Raw genomic sequence first — 16,577 nt, 5'->3', positions numbered from 1 at the left:
GTGAATTGTAATGAGCAGTGTGTCACACATGTGAGCATGGCCTGTCAGGAGTGTCATGTACCAACACTGGTATAGAAAAACTAACTAACTAAATAAATAAATAAACATTGCTGAGGAGAATTACATTTTTACGTTGTTCGGTATTCACTCACTCTGATTTCACTGTGGGGGCTTTAATTTGGCTGTGTTAAATCCCTACCACAGTGGTGGCCATCTCTGGTTCTCAAGAGCCTCAAACAGATCTAGTTTTCAGGATATCCATTATGAAGATATATGAGATTGAACCTTTCTTGCAATATTTTGAAAGAGCTCATACACAAAGAATTCAAACTAGATTTAAAATAAAGGACAAAACGGTGTGATACCTGGCCTGATACTCAGATTGATGTTTAAGATGGGTTAAATACTTTGAAAAAGCAATAAACACTTACTACCCCATAAACATATTTATTTGTTCTAGTGTTGATTAGAAATCTCATATTTCAATGACTGACTGTTTTTGTTTTGCCAGTGAAGTAAGGTAGCTCTTAAGTCCTAACAGCCTGCCACTGAAAACAGAATTTTGTTTTCAGCGGCAGACTGATCATTCTTCTAACATTGTGACAAAATTGGAAGGAAATAGAATATGCCTGGTTGTTTATTTTATCACATTAAAAGAAAACACTGCATTTAAGAGCTGCATATATATAATTCATCCATACATTTTTAAATCATTTGTTATACAATTCTGTAAGCATCGATTGAAAGGTGCTTATGAAACTGATTCTCAGGGGAGGAATGTTAAGTATAGAAAAATACAAAATAGTTGCAAAAGCAATGGTTCTTAAAATATGCAGAAATACTGAGTCACCATAATCCAATCCCTTTTACGGCCCAGGATACAACATGCCCACTGCTCCACTGATCTGATCACCTTTCCCCCGCCCAAGGCCATTATGAGCTTTCATGGGTCAGATATGGATCTCAGCTTTAGTAAGCACACAAAAAATGTTTGAAATGGGGTGGGGGTTGTTTGGCCACTCTTAGCTTCTACTTCTAGTGTATGAACTCCTTACCCTATGATAACAAATCTTTACTTACATAAGAACATGCCATAATGGGTCAGACCAAGAGTCCATCAAGCCCAGCATCCTGTTTCCAACAGTGGCCAATCCAGGCCATAAGAACCTGGCAAGTACCCAAAATCTAAGTCTATTCCATGCTACTGCTGCTAGTAATAGCAGTGACTATTTTCTAAGTCAACTTAATTAATAACCGGTAATGGACTTCTCCTCCAAGAACTTATCCAATCCTTTTTTTAAACACAGCTTTACTAACTGCACTAACCACATCCTCTGGAAAGAAATTCCAGAGTTTAATTGTGCATTGAGTGAAAAAGAACTTTCTCCGATTTGTTTTAAATGTGCCATATGCTAACTTCATGGAGTGCCCCCTAGTCTTTCTATTATCTGAAAGACTAAATAACCGATTCATATTAACCCGTTCTAGACCTCTCATGATTTTAAACACCTCTATCATATCCCCCCTCAGCCGTCTCTTCTCCAAGTTGAGGGGGGATATGCTACAAATAGGGGGAGATTAGGCCACTACGTGCTCTTTGACAGATGGTATGGTGACTCCCACCTTGGGACAGCATTAACAGTAAACTGCTGTACTTTGTATGACATTAAGTAAAGCCTGGATGGATCCTAAATTGTTAATGTAATGATGGATTCAATTTAATAATTAAAGCAGCAGTCATGTGATTTTCAAATTTCAGACCCTCCTTGTCATTCTTGGAAAAGAGAGCAAAAAAAGATGATTGGCAGACAAAGTCTTGAGCCCTCAGCTAGGCAGGGTTGTGAATTAAGCATTATTTACCTACATAAATGCAACTCATAAGGTAATATCAGTCTTCCAATATAATAACATGAAACAACAAGGGAGACACTAGTCCTGCTGCAATACTCCATAAGACCTATAGGAAAAAGCAAATAGAAATAAACCTCTATCAATCTGAAGCAGCCTCATCTTTTAGATCATGGTCTATATCTATTTGGCATAAGAAAATGCCATGTTGAGTAAGATCAAGGTCCATTGAACCCAGCATCCTGTTTCCAACTGTGTCTAGTCTGGGTCACAAGTACCCAGCAGATCCCATAAATTAGATGTATTTCCTGTTTTTCCCATAAATAGCAATAGCTTTCTTTAGTCTACTGGGCTAATAATGTTTTATGGATTTTTCCTCCAGGAACTTGCCACAGTTTTCTTTAAAACTTGCTATGCTGTTCGCCTTGTTCATGTCCACAGCATGATTGTGTGTTGAATGAAAAGTACTTTCTACAATTTGTTTTAAAACTGCTGCTTGTTAGTTTCGTGAGTGTCCCCTTATTTTAGTATCTTTTATTTCTCCTAGAACAAGCAAGATGGTAGTCCTCACACATGAGTGACATCATCAGATTGAGCCTGGCACGGAAAACGTCTGTCAAAGTTTCTAGAATTTTGACTGGCACATTGAGCATCCCCAGCATGCCACTATCCACGTTTCGATGCGGGATCTCTCTTCAGTCTCTTTTTCAAAAATAATTTCGCATCGCTGCTGTTGAGTTCGTGGCTAATTTTGTGGAAAACTCTTTCCTTTTTTCCCAGTCGCGTTAAGTCCCTCTGTTCCTTGGGGTTAATGACTAGGCATCGCGGTAAGTTTTTAAGTTGTTCGTGGTCAATTACCGATGGGGCGGTTTTCCGGTATCCACCGGCCATCAACCACACGCCGGGTTCTTTTTCCCATGGTGTTGTCTGGTTTTGGCCGATGCCCCCAGTGGCCCTCGACCATGTCCATCACAGACTCCTACAAGGTCCTTATTTTGTGCCTGAGGGTACCGCATGACGTCTGAGGATGTGCTTTCTGTTCCCAGATGACTTCGAAGGGCCGTCGCATACATCTCGACAAGATGAATAGACTTTTCAGTGCCAAAAAGTCAAAGCTTTCAACGTCGGCATTGGAGGCATTGGTGACCCCTGCTCCTATGTTATCTTCTCCAGCGTCGAGTTTTCTGGTGGAACTGGGCATGGGGGATCGTCCGCTTTCTATTTCTTCTCTTTCCAGGTCTGGATGTTCGATGTCGCCTTCTGCTCCAGGGAAGAACCGTGCCGAGCATCGGGAGAAGTCAAGAAAACATCACCATCGATCGCCATCTTCCCATGGCTCCAAGTTCGGGAAGGCATCGACACCATCCGAGTTGCCCCCGAAGTGGCCCTGGTCTGAGCAGGCTCCACCCTCCATTGAGACTGAAGGCCCGAGGCAATCCCCACCAGTTTCAGTGGTGGGCATCGATCCACCTTTGGGCTCCGATGGGGATTCATTTCATCCTCCTCAAGCTGTCATCATCAGCATTCAAGGAGGAGTTGGAGCACAGTGTACAGTTCGCAGTCGGTCAAGTCCTACAAGGCATCGAACCTCTGGTTCCTTCGGGGCTGCCACCGGAGCCACCTCCATCGATGCTCACTCCCTTGCTAGAGCGACTGGACATATGACTTAGTGCCTTGCTGATGCAGCCTATCCCAGTACCCCGGCCACCCTTGATGCTGCATGGGGCACCGAAGCGGTCTCTACCAGATGCTATTCGGGTGGCCAATTCTCCAATGAGGAAGAACCATCAGGTTCAGTGCCAGTGGGTCCCCCAATTCCCTCGGTGCTTCCGTGCCCACAGTGCCACTAATGTTGGCACACCCCTCAGTGCCTGTGGGGCCACCAGTGCCAGCAACATATCTTTGGGGCTGCTGGTGCCTTCAGGGTCTAGGTCTAGAGCCAGAGTAAGGGCTCCACCTCCAGTATCCCTGGGTGCTTTGAGTGAGGAGGAAGCCCCCTATGACCCTTGGGAAGGCAAGGCATATCCATCCTCTTCAGAAGACTCCGAGGATCTTCCCTTGGAGCCCTCACCTCCAGAGGAAAGGCATAAGTCTCCACCGGAAGACCTGACGTTTGCCAGTTTTGTGAGGGCTAATTCAGAGTCTGTGCCCTTCCAGCTTTTGACCGAGTAGGACTCCAGGCACAAAATGCTGTAGATCCTGCAATTTGTGGATGCCTCTAAGGTGGTAGTAGCAGCACCAATGCACAACATTTTCAAGGATCTGTTTGTCCGGTTGTGGTAGCACCCCATTTCAGTTCCCCCAGTGAACTGAAAGACCAATGCGGTTTATTTAGTGCAACCTACCATGGGTTTTGAGCGCTGCCATCTTCTACATCAGTCTGCAGTGGTGAAATCTGCTCTCAAGAAAGCTAAAAGGACACGGACTCATGCTTCAGCTCCTCCAGGTCACGATCAAAGGACCCTGGGTGCCCTAGGATGTAAAGTCTTCCAGGGGTCCATGCTGGCGACCCGGTTTGCATGTTACCAGTTATATATGGGTCAATACTCCAGGAGCCTCTGGAAACACATTCAAGATCTAGTAAAACACCTCCTACAACAGCTTCAGGAAGATTTCCTGTAGGTGATTCAGCAGGGATTGGAGTTTGACAAACAAGAGATCTGGTCTGCTTATGATGTTTTTGAAACGGCGGTGAAGGTGGATGCTGCAGGCATAGGTGCCCACAACATGGCCTGGCTTCAGGCCTCAGATCTCCAGCCGGAAGTGCAGGCACATATTTCAGACTTTCCTTGTATTGGTGAAAATCTCTTCAGAGATAAGATCAAGGAAGCAGTGGCAAAGCTGAAGGATTATCACGAAACCCTCCAACATCTGTCGGCAAGCACCACCAACCCTCAGTCCTCTAGCAAGAAGCTATGAAGGCGGAGTTCCAGATGGCCCTTTTACCACCCAAGGAAATATTGTCCTCCAGCAAGTAGGTCACAGAGTGCTACGCCTAGAACACGTATACGACAACTGTGCGCCCCTCACCCACAAACAGCCCCACAGCAGAGCCCTGCCACAGGATTTTGACTGGTTGGGAGGAAGTTTAGGCCAGCAGCCTGTCCCTGAGATGAATGACCCTCCTGCAGTCCTTTGCACACCGCTGGCAGGCAATCACTTCGGACCAGTGGGTCCTATCCATCGTTCGTCAGGGGTACAGACTGAACTTCTGCAGAGTCCCTCTGAAATTCCCTCATGGGGGTTTTTGGCAAACAAGCAAATACAGAGAGTAGAGCTCTCCGCCCTTATAATGGCTTGAGCTGTGGAACCCATACCACTAAGTCATCGAGGCACAAGTATTTTCGGATTCCAAAGAAAACAGGAGGCCTCCATCCTATCCTGGACATGAGGGCTTCGAACAGATTCCTTGCAAGGGATTGGTTCAAAATGGTTTCGCTGGGGTCCTTGATCCCTCTCCTAAGGAAGGGGAACTGGCTTTTCTCCCTCAACTTAAAGGATGCCTACGCTCACATTGCCATCTCTCCCAACCATTGGAAGTACATTCTTGGTGGGAGATGAATACTTCCAGTATCAGATATTGCCCTTCAGATTGTGGTGGTAAGTGCTTACCTCAGAAAGTAGCAGGTACAGGTTTTACCCTACCTGGATGACTGGCTCATCAAGAGCAACACCAAGCCCAGGGCCTTGCAATCTCTCCAATCCATCTGGATTTTGGAGACTGTGGGGTTTTTGATCAACTACCCGAAGAGCCAACAGGTTCCATCCCTACAGCTGGACTTCATACAAGCAAGGGCGTTTTTGCCCTGGGACCGGGAGCTAACTCTGGTGTCCTTGGCAGAGGCAATCTCTTGGAGTCACCAGACCTCTATGCACAAAATGCTGAGCTTGCTAGGCCACATAGCGGTGGCAGTCCATGTTATGCTCTTTGCTCGGCTGCACATGCGCCACTTTGGGAGTCCTTATCATAGTGGGAGGCCCAATCCAATCTGGACATGGGGATACATTTTCAGGTTCTGTTCCCACAGATCACTCTCACTACTGATGCCTCCCACCTGGGTTGGGGAGCTCATATTACGGATCTCTGCAGATAAATGTTTTGGAGCTACGTGCCAACAAGCGATCGCCTCACCAACAAGATAGTTTAGATTGAGACCGACAGCTAGTTGGGGATGTGATACCTGAACAAGCAAGGAGGCATGGAGTCACTCCTTCTCTGTCAGGAAGCAGTCCAGATCTGGTCCTGGGCGCTGTTCCAGGGCATAATTCTTCATGCCATGTTCTTGCCTGGAGCAGAGAATGTGACTGTGGACAGTCTGAGTCGCTCATTTCACCCCCACGAATGGTCCCTCAAACAGGAGTTTGCGGATCAAATCTTCTGCCTCTGGGGGACACCAGATCTCGATCTCTTTGCTTCCCCTTGCAATGCAAAGGTAGATTGCTTTTGCCTCCTGGTCAAGGGGGTCACTGGACCAACATTGGATGCCTTCGCCCACCATTGGGGCACCGGCCTCCTGTATGCATACTCACAACTTCCACTAGTGTCGAAGCCTCTCCTGAAGCTCCAGCAGGATCAGGGAACCATGATCCTAATCATGCCCTATTTGCCACAGCAGATCTGGTTCCCCATTCTGCAGGATCTCTCCTTCCAGGTGCCGATCAGCCTGGGGACTTCCTCAGAACTGATCACGCAGGATCAGGGCAGGCTATGCCATACCAACCTCCGGGCCTTAGCTCTCATGGCATGGATGTTGAAAGGTTGACCTTGAAGACCCTGGACGTTTTGGAAGAGGTATCTTGGATCTTGGTGGAGTCCAGGAAACCTTCTACTAGAAAATCTTACAGTATAAAGTGGAAGAGGTTCTCGGTCTGGTGTGAGGGACATAGGTTGGACCCATTCTTCTGTTCCACTTGAAATTCCTGGACTACCTGTTGCATCTGTCCGAGACTGGCCTGAAGATGACCTCCATGAGGGTTCACCTCAGTGCTATTGGGGCCTAACACGGCAGGGTGGATGGCTCACCCATCTTAACACAGCCGCTGGTGGAGCGCTTCATGCGAGGCCTAATTCAGGTCAAGCCTCTGATTAGGCCACTGGCGGTATCGTGGGACCTCAATGTGGTCTTTGCCCACTTGATGAGAGCCCCATTTGAGCCTCTGCGATATTGTGACCTGAAGTATCTATCCTGGAAGGTTATCTTCCAGGTTGTGATCACCTCTGCATGCAGGGTCAGCAAACATCAGGCTCTATTGTCATACCCGCCTTATACAAAATGTTTTAATGATAAGGTAGTTCTGTGCACGCATCCTAGGTTCCATCCTAAGGTAGTTATGGACTTCCATCTCAATCAGTCTATAGTCCTACCCACCTTTTTTCCAGGGCGAGCAGGCTCTGCACATCCTGGACTGCAAAAAGGGCCCTAGCTTTTTATCTAGATCGCATGGCAGGCCATAGGCAATCCACACAGATCTATGTCATGTTTGACAAAAATCGACTTGGAGTTGCAGTGTCCAAGTAGACCTTATCAAACTGGTTGGCAGATTGTATTTCATTCTGCTACACATGGGAGGGACTGCAGTTTTGTGGCCATGTTAAGACTCATTCAGTACGTGACATGGCAGCATCAATTGCCCATTTGCTTGCAGTGCCCGTGGGTGAGATCTGCAGGGTTGTGAGTTGGAGTTCTCTCCATACTTTCGTCACACACTACTGCCTGGATAAGTACGGTCAACATGACAGCAGTTTTGGTCAGTCGGTCCTCTGTAATCTTTTTCAATTGTGAAACCCAACTCTGCCTACCTTACGCCCTGGGGTCGGATTCAGCCTGTCTCCCAAGTTGTAGCAGCATGGTTTGTTGTACATGTTGGCACCTGTTAAGTGCTGATTCTTTATAGTTGGGAACAGCCTGTAGCTACATATTCACCTATGTGTGAGGTCTACCATCCTGCATGTCCTAGGAGAAAGCAAAGTTGCTTACCTTTAACAGGTGTTCTCCTAGGACAACAGGATGTTCGTCCTCAAGAAACCTGCCCGCCACCCCACAGAGTTGGGTTTCTTCAGTGTTTATTTTATTTTTGGGGAATTCTATGTTATGAGACTGAAGAGAAACCCTGCGTGGATAGTGGCATGCTGGGCATGCTCAGTGTGCCAGTCAAAGTTCTAGAAACTTTGACAGAAGTTTTTCATGCCAGAAATGATCATTTCATTTCTTCTTTAACTCACTTTGAATTGCCTCATTGCCTTGGCAGCCCCTCAACAGCTCTTTTCAGTGCTACCAAAATTAAAATATATTTTAAAAAGGTGTGAGGAGTGTCCAGCTCCAAGAAGGCCACCTCCAGATGCTTCAAGAATTGTGTGGGTGGCCAAAAGGTGTCCATCACCGATGGCCATGATATCTGTTACAAATATCTGGAGCCAGACCATGATATACAGTAGTTAACTGCTATGACTGTGGCTGATGTCACCGAGGTCCCAGAGGAACTGGGCCTGAAAGACAGGATTTTGCAGGCCGATGAAAAGTTGTAGTTGATCCTTCTTTTGGAGAGAGGTATATTTGGGCTCCCTCCATCCTGACTTCAGCAGGAACTCCTTGAGCAAAGCTTCCCTTTTGGTGTCTGTTTCCTGATCCACACTCCACTAGGGTCAATCAAGGTGTAAATGTCTCATGAACAAGGGTCTGTGAGCCTTTCACTGGCCCCACAGGAAAAGCCCCACAAGAAAAAGAAGCACCATGCAGAGGAACCAGTGGTACAGTCGGTGTCACCAAAGTTAAGGTTGGGATCAGTCCCATCGATGTACCCACACCATCGACACATCAAACCCCAGTACTGTCAGAGCTTCAGTCATAGCACAGTCAACATAACAGCACTCAGCACCATTAATACTACAAGTTTGAGCACCATCGCACCAAGCCTTGGGCCTACTTTCCCATCGACACATCAGGCATTTATTCAGTCAATGCAACTGTTCACTCAGTTGTCACATTCACTCCCATATTCATCAATGCTCTGTGCCACAGTACAATCTGAGCACCAATGCCCAGCCCCGTCAGTGCACTAATTTCTATTCCACTGATCCGCAAATCTCAGTGGATTACAATAAACATACACAATAAAATAGAACAGCAAAACAAGATACAAAGCTAACACAACAGTTATCCAAAAACTCTCAAATCAAAATTAGACAAATGTATTGCACAGTAAAAGAAAGCGACTTAAGATGAAAGATATAGAAGCACAAGCTCATAAGGCTCAAAGCCAGTCAGAAAAGGCCAAAGTAAATGCACAGTAGCATCTTTATAGATAGCAAAAAACAAAACGGTAGATGGTCTATTAAAGCCAAGAAGCAGATACAACAAATGTAGACTAGTCGTCTTAGTTGAAGGGGTGTATTTATTGAGGAAATAAGGTAGCACAATTTAGAGCAGAAAATACTGAAATCGCCTGACTCTGGCCGAGTTTCACCTAAAATTAATGCTGCATCAGGGGCTTTGGTATAATCAAATTATTAAAAATAATCATATCTGTAATGTCCAAAATTCCTTATTACATTGATTCTGCACTGACGTCAATATTCATATATATACTATACAGAACAGTATATCCTTCAAGGGATAACAATTTAGCCAATTTAGTGAAGACCAAGTGGTTATAATCAGTGTGTGATGTTATTATACTGCTGATTCGGTTTTGCTAATACATCGATTCCTTTGGGGTGTCAAGTGTCTGCAATCCTTGCGTCCTCAATAAATACACCCCTGCAACTGAGACGACTGGTCTATGTTTGTTGTATTTGCATCTTTACAGGTAGAAATCGTATGTGTTGGATAAGATTATAGCAATAGGAGTATACTACCATCCACCTGGCCAAATGATAAGATGGACAATGAAATGCTAAGAGAAATCAGGGAAGCTAACCAATTTGAAAGTGCAGTAATAATGGGAGATTTCAATTACCCCAATATTGACTGAATAAATGTAACATCAGGACATGCTAGAGACTTTACGTTTCTGGATGGAATAAATGACTGCTTCTTGGAGCAATTCTTAGTAGAACGCAGGATTTGGTGAGAGAAGTAATGGTGGTGGGGCCACTTGGCAATGGCAATAGTGATCATAACATGATCAAATTTGAACTGACTGGAAGGGGACAATATGTAAATCTACAGCTCTAGCACTAAACTTTCCAAAGTGAAACTTTAATAAAATGAGAAAAATAGAAATAGTTTTCCACAAAATTAGCCATGAGTTCAACAGCAGCGATGCAAAAGCCTCATGGAAAAAGAGAGACTGAAGAGGGTCAATGTATGGACATTTGGGTAGTAGCATGATGGGAATGCTCAGTGTACCAGTCAAAGTTCTACAAACTTTAGGGCCGATTCAGTAAAAACGCGGGAGAGCGGACGAACGCCCGCTCCCCCGGCACGCGCTCCGGCCACTTGCCGGTGCGCGCGATTCAGTATGTAAATGAGGTGGTGCGGTAGAAACGGGCAAAAGGAGGCGCTAGGGACACTAGCGCATCCCTAGCGCCTCCTTTTGCCCCGGAGCGGCGGCTGTCAGCGGGTTTGACAGCCGACGCTCAATTTTGCTGGCGTCGGTTCTCGAGCCCGCTGACAGCCATGGGCTCGGAAACCGGACACCGGCAAAATTGAGCGTCCAGTTTTCGGCCCGACAGCCGCCGGCCCAATTTACATTTTTTTTTCTTTTTTCTTTTTACTTTTTACACCCTTCAGGACCTCCGACTTAATATCGCTATGATATTAAGTTGAAGGGTGCACAGAAAAGCAGTTTTTACTGCTTTTCTGTGCACTTTCCCGGTGCCGGCAGAAACTAGCGCCTACCTTTGAGTAGGCGCTAATTTCTTAGAGTAAAATGTGCGGCTTGGCTGCACATTTTACTTACTGTATCCCGTGTGCATACCTAATAGGACCATCAACATGCATTTGCATGTTGAGGGTGCTATTAGGTGCCGCGGGTTGGACCCTCGTTTTCTGCCCCTTACTGAATAAGGGGTAAGGGAAAACGCGCGTCCAAGAGCAGGCTAATTGTATCGGCCTGTTTGATAGAAGTTTTCCGTGCCAGGCTTCATCAGATGATGTCCCCCATGTGTGAGGACTAATATCCTGCTGTCCTAAGAGAATACCTGTTACAGGTAAGCAACTCTGCTTTACCCATTCCACCCCAAGTATAATTTTATAAACTTCTATAATATCCCCTCCCTTCCATCTCCTTTTCCAAGCTGAAGAGACATAACCTGTCTAGCCTTTCATCATAGGAGAGGCGCTCCATATATACAAATTAAGTATCACTAGGGAATGACCTGAGTAATAAGCAATAAACATGTATTATTATTCAGGTTTGGAGATATGTGTTCAGGAAGTGAAAGTGACGTACATTGTTTTGTATCTGTCCTTAAGAGACAAAGAGCTTATATAAAATGACAGGTGGATATGTTGGACAAAGAAAGCCCATAGTGTTTTTCTATTTAGTAGATGATAGTGTGTCCCAAGATAACATGGGCTAGAGAGGCTGAAATAAGCATGATTATTAAAGGCTAGTGATTTTGCAGTTCACACAAATTGAATTCTTTCATAGGCTGAGGGGCTTTTGAAACTCAGTGTAGAGTGCTTATATAAATTAGCATGTAAAGTGATTCTATTTATGGAGGCTTATAGCCACTAAGTTTGAATCTAGGATATAAATCTCATTATTTATATAAAAGATGAATTGTAATTCTTAAAATCCCTATTCGTTATCCATGATAAGAAATGTCTATATATAAATTATAGTTTTCCATGCTTGTACAAGGATAGTGGTTATTGGATTGACAAGGATCTTTATGTTCTCATTTTTTATAGGGTAACTGATTTAGGAAACATCAAAAGAAGATTGTATTTATCAACAGTCCACAAAGAATTATCTTCCACTCCACTGCATGCAAAAATTCCTCTTTTTATCATTAGACGCAAAATTGTGAGTATTTTATAAATCTAAGGCTTAAATAATGTTGAACATTTTAACTGTTTTGTGCAGATTTTTCAAATTATTTTTCCCATTCTATTGCTGTGGAATAACCTCAGATGTCAGGCTCTAAGAATTTCCATCTAATGCTTAGTCAGTAAAAGTAATTTTGTAATAGGTAGAAAAATATTCTGAAATCCTTTAGGTTGGGAGGCTATATAGCCAATGACAATGTTATTTCATTAATACAGTACTTTTATCCATGTTAACAAAGGAGACATGCATTACTTCAGAATGAAGAAAGTGGAAGAAAATGTTTCAGGAAAAACAAATTGAAATGAAGCAAAAGTTATATTCATAAAGAAGGAAAGCAATTTATTCTACCCAGTAGGAGAGCCTAAGCAGGTCTACCAGCAAAAATGCAGGGCATTCAGAAGAATTTATTTCTGCTGTTTTCCTTTTTTGTCTTTTTTTTTTCTAAAATAACTGATCTAAAACATATGTTGGTCTATATTCAGCAGCACAAGGAGCAGATAAATTATCTGGGTAAAGTTACCTGGATAACTTTACTTATATATTTAGAATAATGCAGCCAGTCATGCGTTACACTGAATATACCCAGAGAAATTCCAAGTTACTCAGATAACTTTAGAACTGCTTTATGGCATAACTTTAGAACTGCTTTATGGCATAACCAGACTTACCCAGATAACACTGAATATCGGCATTACTCAGATACTTTAGCCCCACCCTGGCGTATCTCCAAAACACCTACAATTTATCCGAATAAGTTTTATCTGTCTAAAAACTTGCCCAGATATATCAGCAGTGCTCAACATGGTGAGAAATTCAAATCTATCTAAGATCGAACATAGCTGGATAAACTACTTTTTTTCCTAGGATAAGCAGGATGGTGGTCCTCACACATGGGTGACATCATCAGATGGATCCCGGCATGGAAAACTTTCTAGAAACTTTGACCGACATAGTGAGCATGCCCAACATGACACTATCCATGCATCCAAGTGGGTTCCCTCTTCAGTCTCTCTTTTTCCACGATGCTGAAGCCTCAGACTGTGGAGATCCTGTTCTTTTCTGTGTGGAAAACTCTTTTCCTCTTTTTCTGAGTCCCGTCGGGTCCCTCTGCGCTATGGGGTTGTTTTTGGGCCCTGTGGTAAGTCTTTTCATTGTTCGCGGTCGATTACCGACAATGCCTTCTCCCAGTGGCTGCCGGGCATTGACTTCACGCTACGTTTTTTTTTCCATGGCGTCATCCGGCTTCCGCTGTTGTCCCCAGTGCACCAGGACCATGTACGTTACAGACCTCCATGAGGTCTGCATTTTGTGCCTGGGGGCATCGCACGATGTCTGGGGCTGCGAGTTTTGTGCCCAGATGATTCCAAGGGCCGTCATGTGCACTTCGATAAAATGAAAAAGTTGTTTGGCACCAAAAAATCAGAACCCTCGAGTTCAGTGTCGGGGGCATCGACACCAAAGAGTAAGGAGGTCTTAGTGACCCCCAACCCCTTTAGTGTCTCCTCCGCTACAGATTACCAAATTGGAACTGGGCGTGGGGGACCATCTGATGTCTGTTTCTTCTCATTCCAGGTCCAGAATCTCGCCACCTCCCTCAACTCCAGGGAAAGACTGGGCCGAGCATTGGGGAAAATCAAGAAAACATCGCCATCAATCCTCATCATCACATATGTCTGACCACGGGAGAGCACCGGCACCGACTGTGTTGTCCCCGAAACAGTCCTGGGACTTCCATTCAACCCGAACGTCCACGTCGATCCCCACCGATGCCGGTGGAAGAAACAGATCTCTTCCATGGTTTTGGGGAGGATCCTCCTCCTCAAGCTGTCTCATCCTTGTCAGCATTTGAGGAGGAGTTGGAGAGACACATGCAGCTGGCAGTCGGCCGGGCCCTGCAGGGCATCGAGCCACCAGTTGTTCCAGGATGGCCACCGCTGCTGGAGTCCACTCCATCGGTGCGTGTGCCTTTGTTGGAGTGGCTGGACCTACTGCTCGGTGTTTTGCTGACACAACCTGCCCCAATGCCCCAGGCCCCCTCGGTGGTGCAGGGTGCATCGGTATGGCTTCCACTCGTGACTATCCCAGTGAGTGATTTCTCCAATGAAGATAGGCCACTGGGTCGATGGCACCACTTCCACGCAAGACTCCCCGACCTGATATTAGCCTTCCATGGTCCTTTGGGGTTGGTGCCATCAGAGCCGCTGATTGCCTACAATGCTCCCATTACCCACAGGGCCTTAGGTGCCAGTGCACCCTCCGGTTCCACCAGTGCCTTCGGTACCTGTACTGATGCCTCTGGTGCCACCATGACCATTGGGGTCTCGGCATAAAACCTCACTGGGGGATCCACCTCAGGTATCCCGAGGCGCACAGAGTGAGGAGGATACCCCTATGACTCTTGGGAGGGAGAAGTATCCCGGTCCTCAATGGAGGACTCTGAGGACTTACCTTCCGAGCCATCTCCTCCTGAGGAGAGGCATAAGTCCCCGCTAGAGGACTTAACTTTTGCCAGTTTCGGAGAACCATGACAGAATCGGTGCCTTTTCAGCTTCTAACCAAACAGGATCTTAGGCACAAGTTGCTGGAAGTCATACAATTTATGGATGTTCCAAAAGAGGTGGTCGCTGTACCAGTGAATGACATCTTTAAAGATCTGGTTGTCCAGCTATGGGAGTTCCCATTTCCATCCCACCAGTAAACCGGAAGACAGATGTTGTCTATCTAGTACCACCCACCACAGGATTTGAACACCGCCAATGTTCACACCAGTCAGTAGTGGTAAAATCCACCTTAAAGAAAGCAAAGAGACTGCGGATTCATGCTTTGGCTCCCCCAGGCCATGAGCACAGGGCCTTGGACGCTCTAGGAAGGAGAGTCTTCCAGGGGTCCATGTTGGCAGCCCTGATCGCGTGTTATCAACTCTATATGTGCCAATACTCCAGGATTCTCTGGAAACAGGTTGAGGATCTGATGGAGCACCTTCCACAGCAATTTTAGGAGGATATCCTGATGGTGATCCAACAAGGTCTGGAGTGTGACAAACACGAGGATAGCTCGACTTATGACGTGTTTGAAACCTCGACAAGAGTGGCAGTGGCAGGCATTGGAGCTTGACACATGGCCTGACTTCGGACCTCAGACCTCCAGCCCAAAGTACAAGACCGCCTTGCATACCTGCCCTGTACCGGGGACAACCTCTTCATGATAAGATCAAAGAAGTGGTAGTGCAGATGAAGGATTACCATGAAACCCTCCAGCAGCTATCGGCCAGCACTTCGGACCCTCAGTCCTCTGGCAAAAAGCCATTGAAGCAAACTTCAAGACGCCCCTTTTTCAGGCCATGGAAGTATCATCCGCTGGCTACTAGAGTGAAACCCCAGTGGGCGCCAGCTAGGTCAAGGGTAAGGCAGGCACGTGCACCTAGACTACACCTGGCACCGCAACAGAGGCCCATCACGCGGTTTTGATTGGCAGTGTAGGAGTTTAAGCCCTCAAGGAACAAACTTCCTGTGGGGGTGGGGGTCCATCTGCAAATCTTTGCCGACTGGTAGCTCTCAGTCACCTTGGACCAATGGGTCTTGTCCATCGTTTGGCAGGGATAGAGATTGAACTTCCAACAGACCCCTCCACAATCTCCTCCATGTCCCCTTTGGATGTCTGCAGCAAACTAGCAAATAGCATGTTAGTTCTCACAAAATAGCAAAAAAAAAAATAAAAAATCTCCTTGATGCAGATCTAAAAACATGAACGCTAGTCCTATGACCTACGTCTAGTGGACTTATTGATCTTTTTCCTCACAGCCCTTTAAGAACACTTTCCAAACTTAAACAATGTTCGATTTGTGAATCACATTTTATTTATTTTTGTTCTCTGTTTGCTGCTGTGCCTTGATTCCATTTGTTTCAAATGTTCAATGGTTTTAAATGTTCAATGGCTATTTTCATTGTTTAATGTATCGCCTCATAGCGAAAGTTCAGTTCTTTTGTAAACCGGTGTGATCTATATTCTTTATAGGAATATCGGTATATAAAAAATTCAAATAAATAAATAAATAAAATACTTAGGCTAGAGTTCTCTGCCATCTTAATGGCTCAAGTGGTCAAGCCTGTTCCACTAAATCAGCAGGGTGACGGCTTCTATTCCAGGTATTTCCTGATTCCCAAGAAAACCAGAGGCCTTTGCCCCATCTTAGATCTAAGGGCGTTGAACAGATTTCTCATAAGAGAACAATTCAAAATGGTCTCGGGTGCCCTAATTCCTCTCCTCAGGACTGGGGACTGGCTTTGCTCCCTCTATCTCAAAGACACTTATGCTCATATTACAATCTCTCCCTGCCTTCGGAAATACCTCCACTTTCTGGTGGGGGAGGAGCAGGTTCTGCCTTTTGGCCTCACATCCGCACCCCACCTCAACCTGGGACCTCAATGTGGTCTTGACCCACCTTCATCTTCACGAAGTGCCTGGCGGTAGTGGAGGCTTATCTCAGGAGACACTGGGTGCATGTCTTCCCCTACCTGGACAATTGGCTCATCAAGAGCGACACCAGGCAAGGAGCGTTGCATTCTCTCCACTCCACCATCAGGATCCTGGAGACCCTGGAATTTCTAATCAACTATCTGAAATTCCAGTTGGTTCTATCACTACAGCTGGACTTCATCTGGGCCAGGTTCGATACAATCCAGGGAAAGGTGTTTTTACCCCAAGACCGAGCGCTGGCCCTGGTGTCCTTGGTA

At 45.6% G+C, this 16,577-nt stretch overlaps 1 protein-coding gene across 2 annotated transcripts in view; it reads left to right on the top strand.

Moving 5' to 3' along the window:
• The window catches only part of C4H3orf67 (chromosome 4 C3orf67 homolog), a 479,946-nt gene that overhangs the window by 135,087 nt on the left and 328,282 nt on the right, over positions 1-16,577 (top strand). For both annotated transcript variants that reach the window (XM_029600997.1, XM_029600998.1), the window contains one exon: positions 11,706-11,820. In XM_029600997.1, coding sequence (XP_029456857.1) covers positions 11,706-11,820 — 115 coding nt within the window. The remainder of the gene's footprint in view (positions 1-11,705; positions 11,821-16,577) is intronic.

Source organism: Rhinatrema bivittatum, chromosome 4 (assembly GCF_901001135.1).
Source record: "Rhinatrema bivittatum chromosome 4, aRhiBiv1.1, whole genome shotgun sequence".
Taxonomy (NCBI): domain Eukaryota; kingdom Metazoa; phylum Chordata; class Amphibia; order Gymnophiona; family Rhinatrematidae; genus Rhinatrema; species Rhinatrema bivittatum.
The sequence above is the reverse complement of the archived record's forward strand: the minus strand, read 5'-3'. Positions and strand labels throughout refer to the sequence as shown.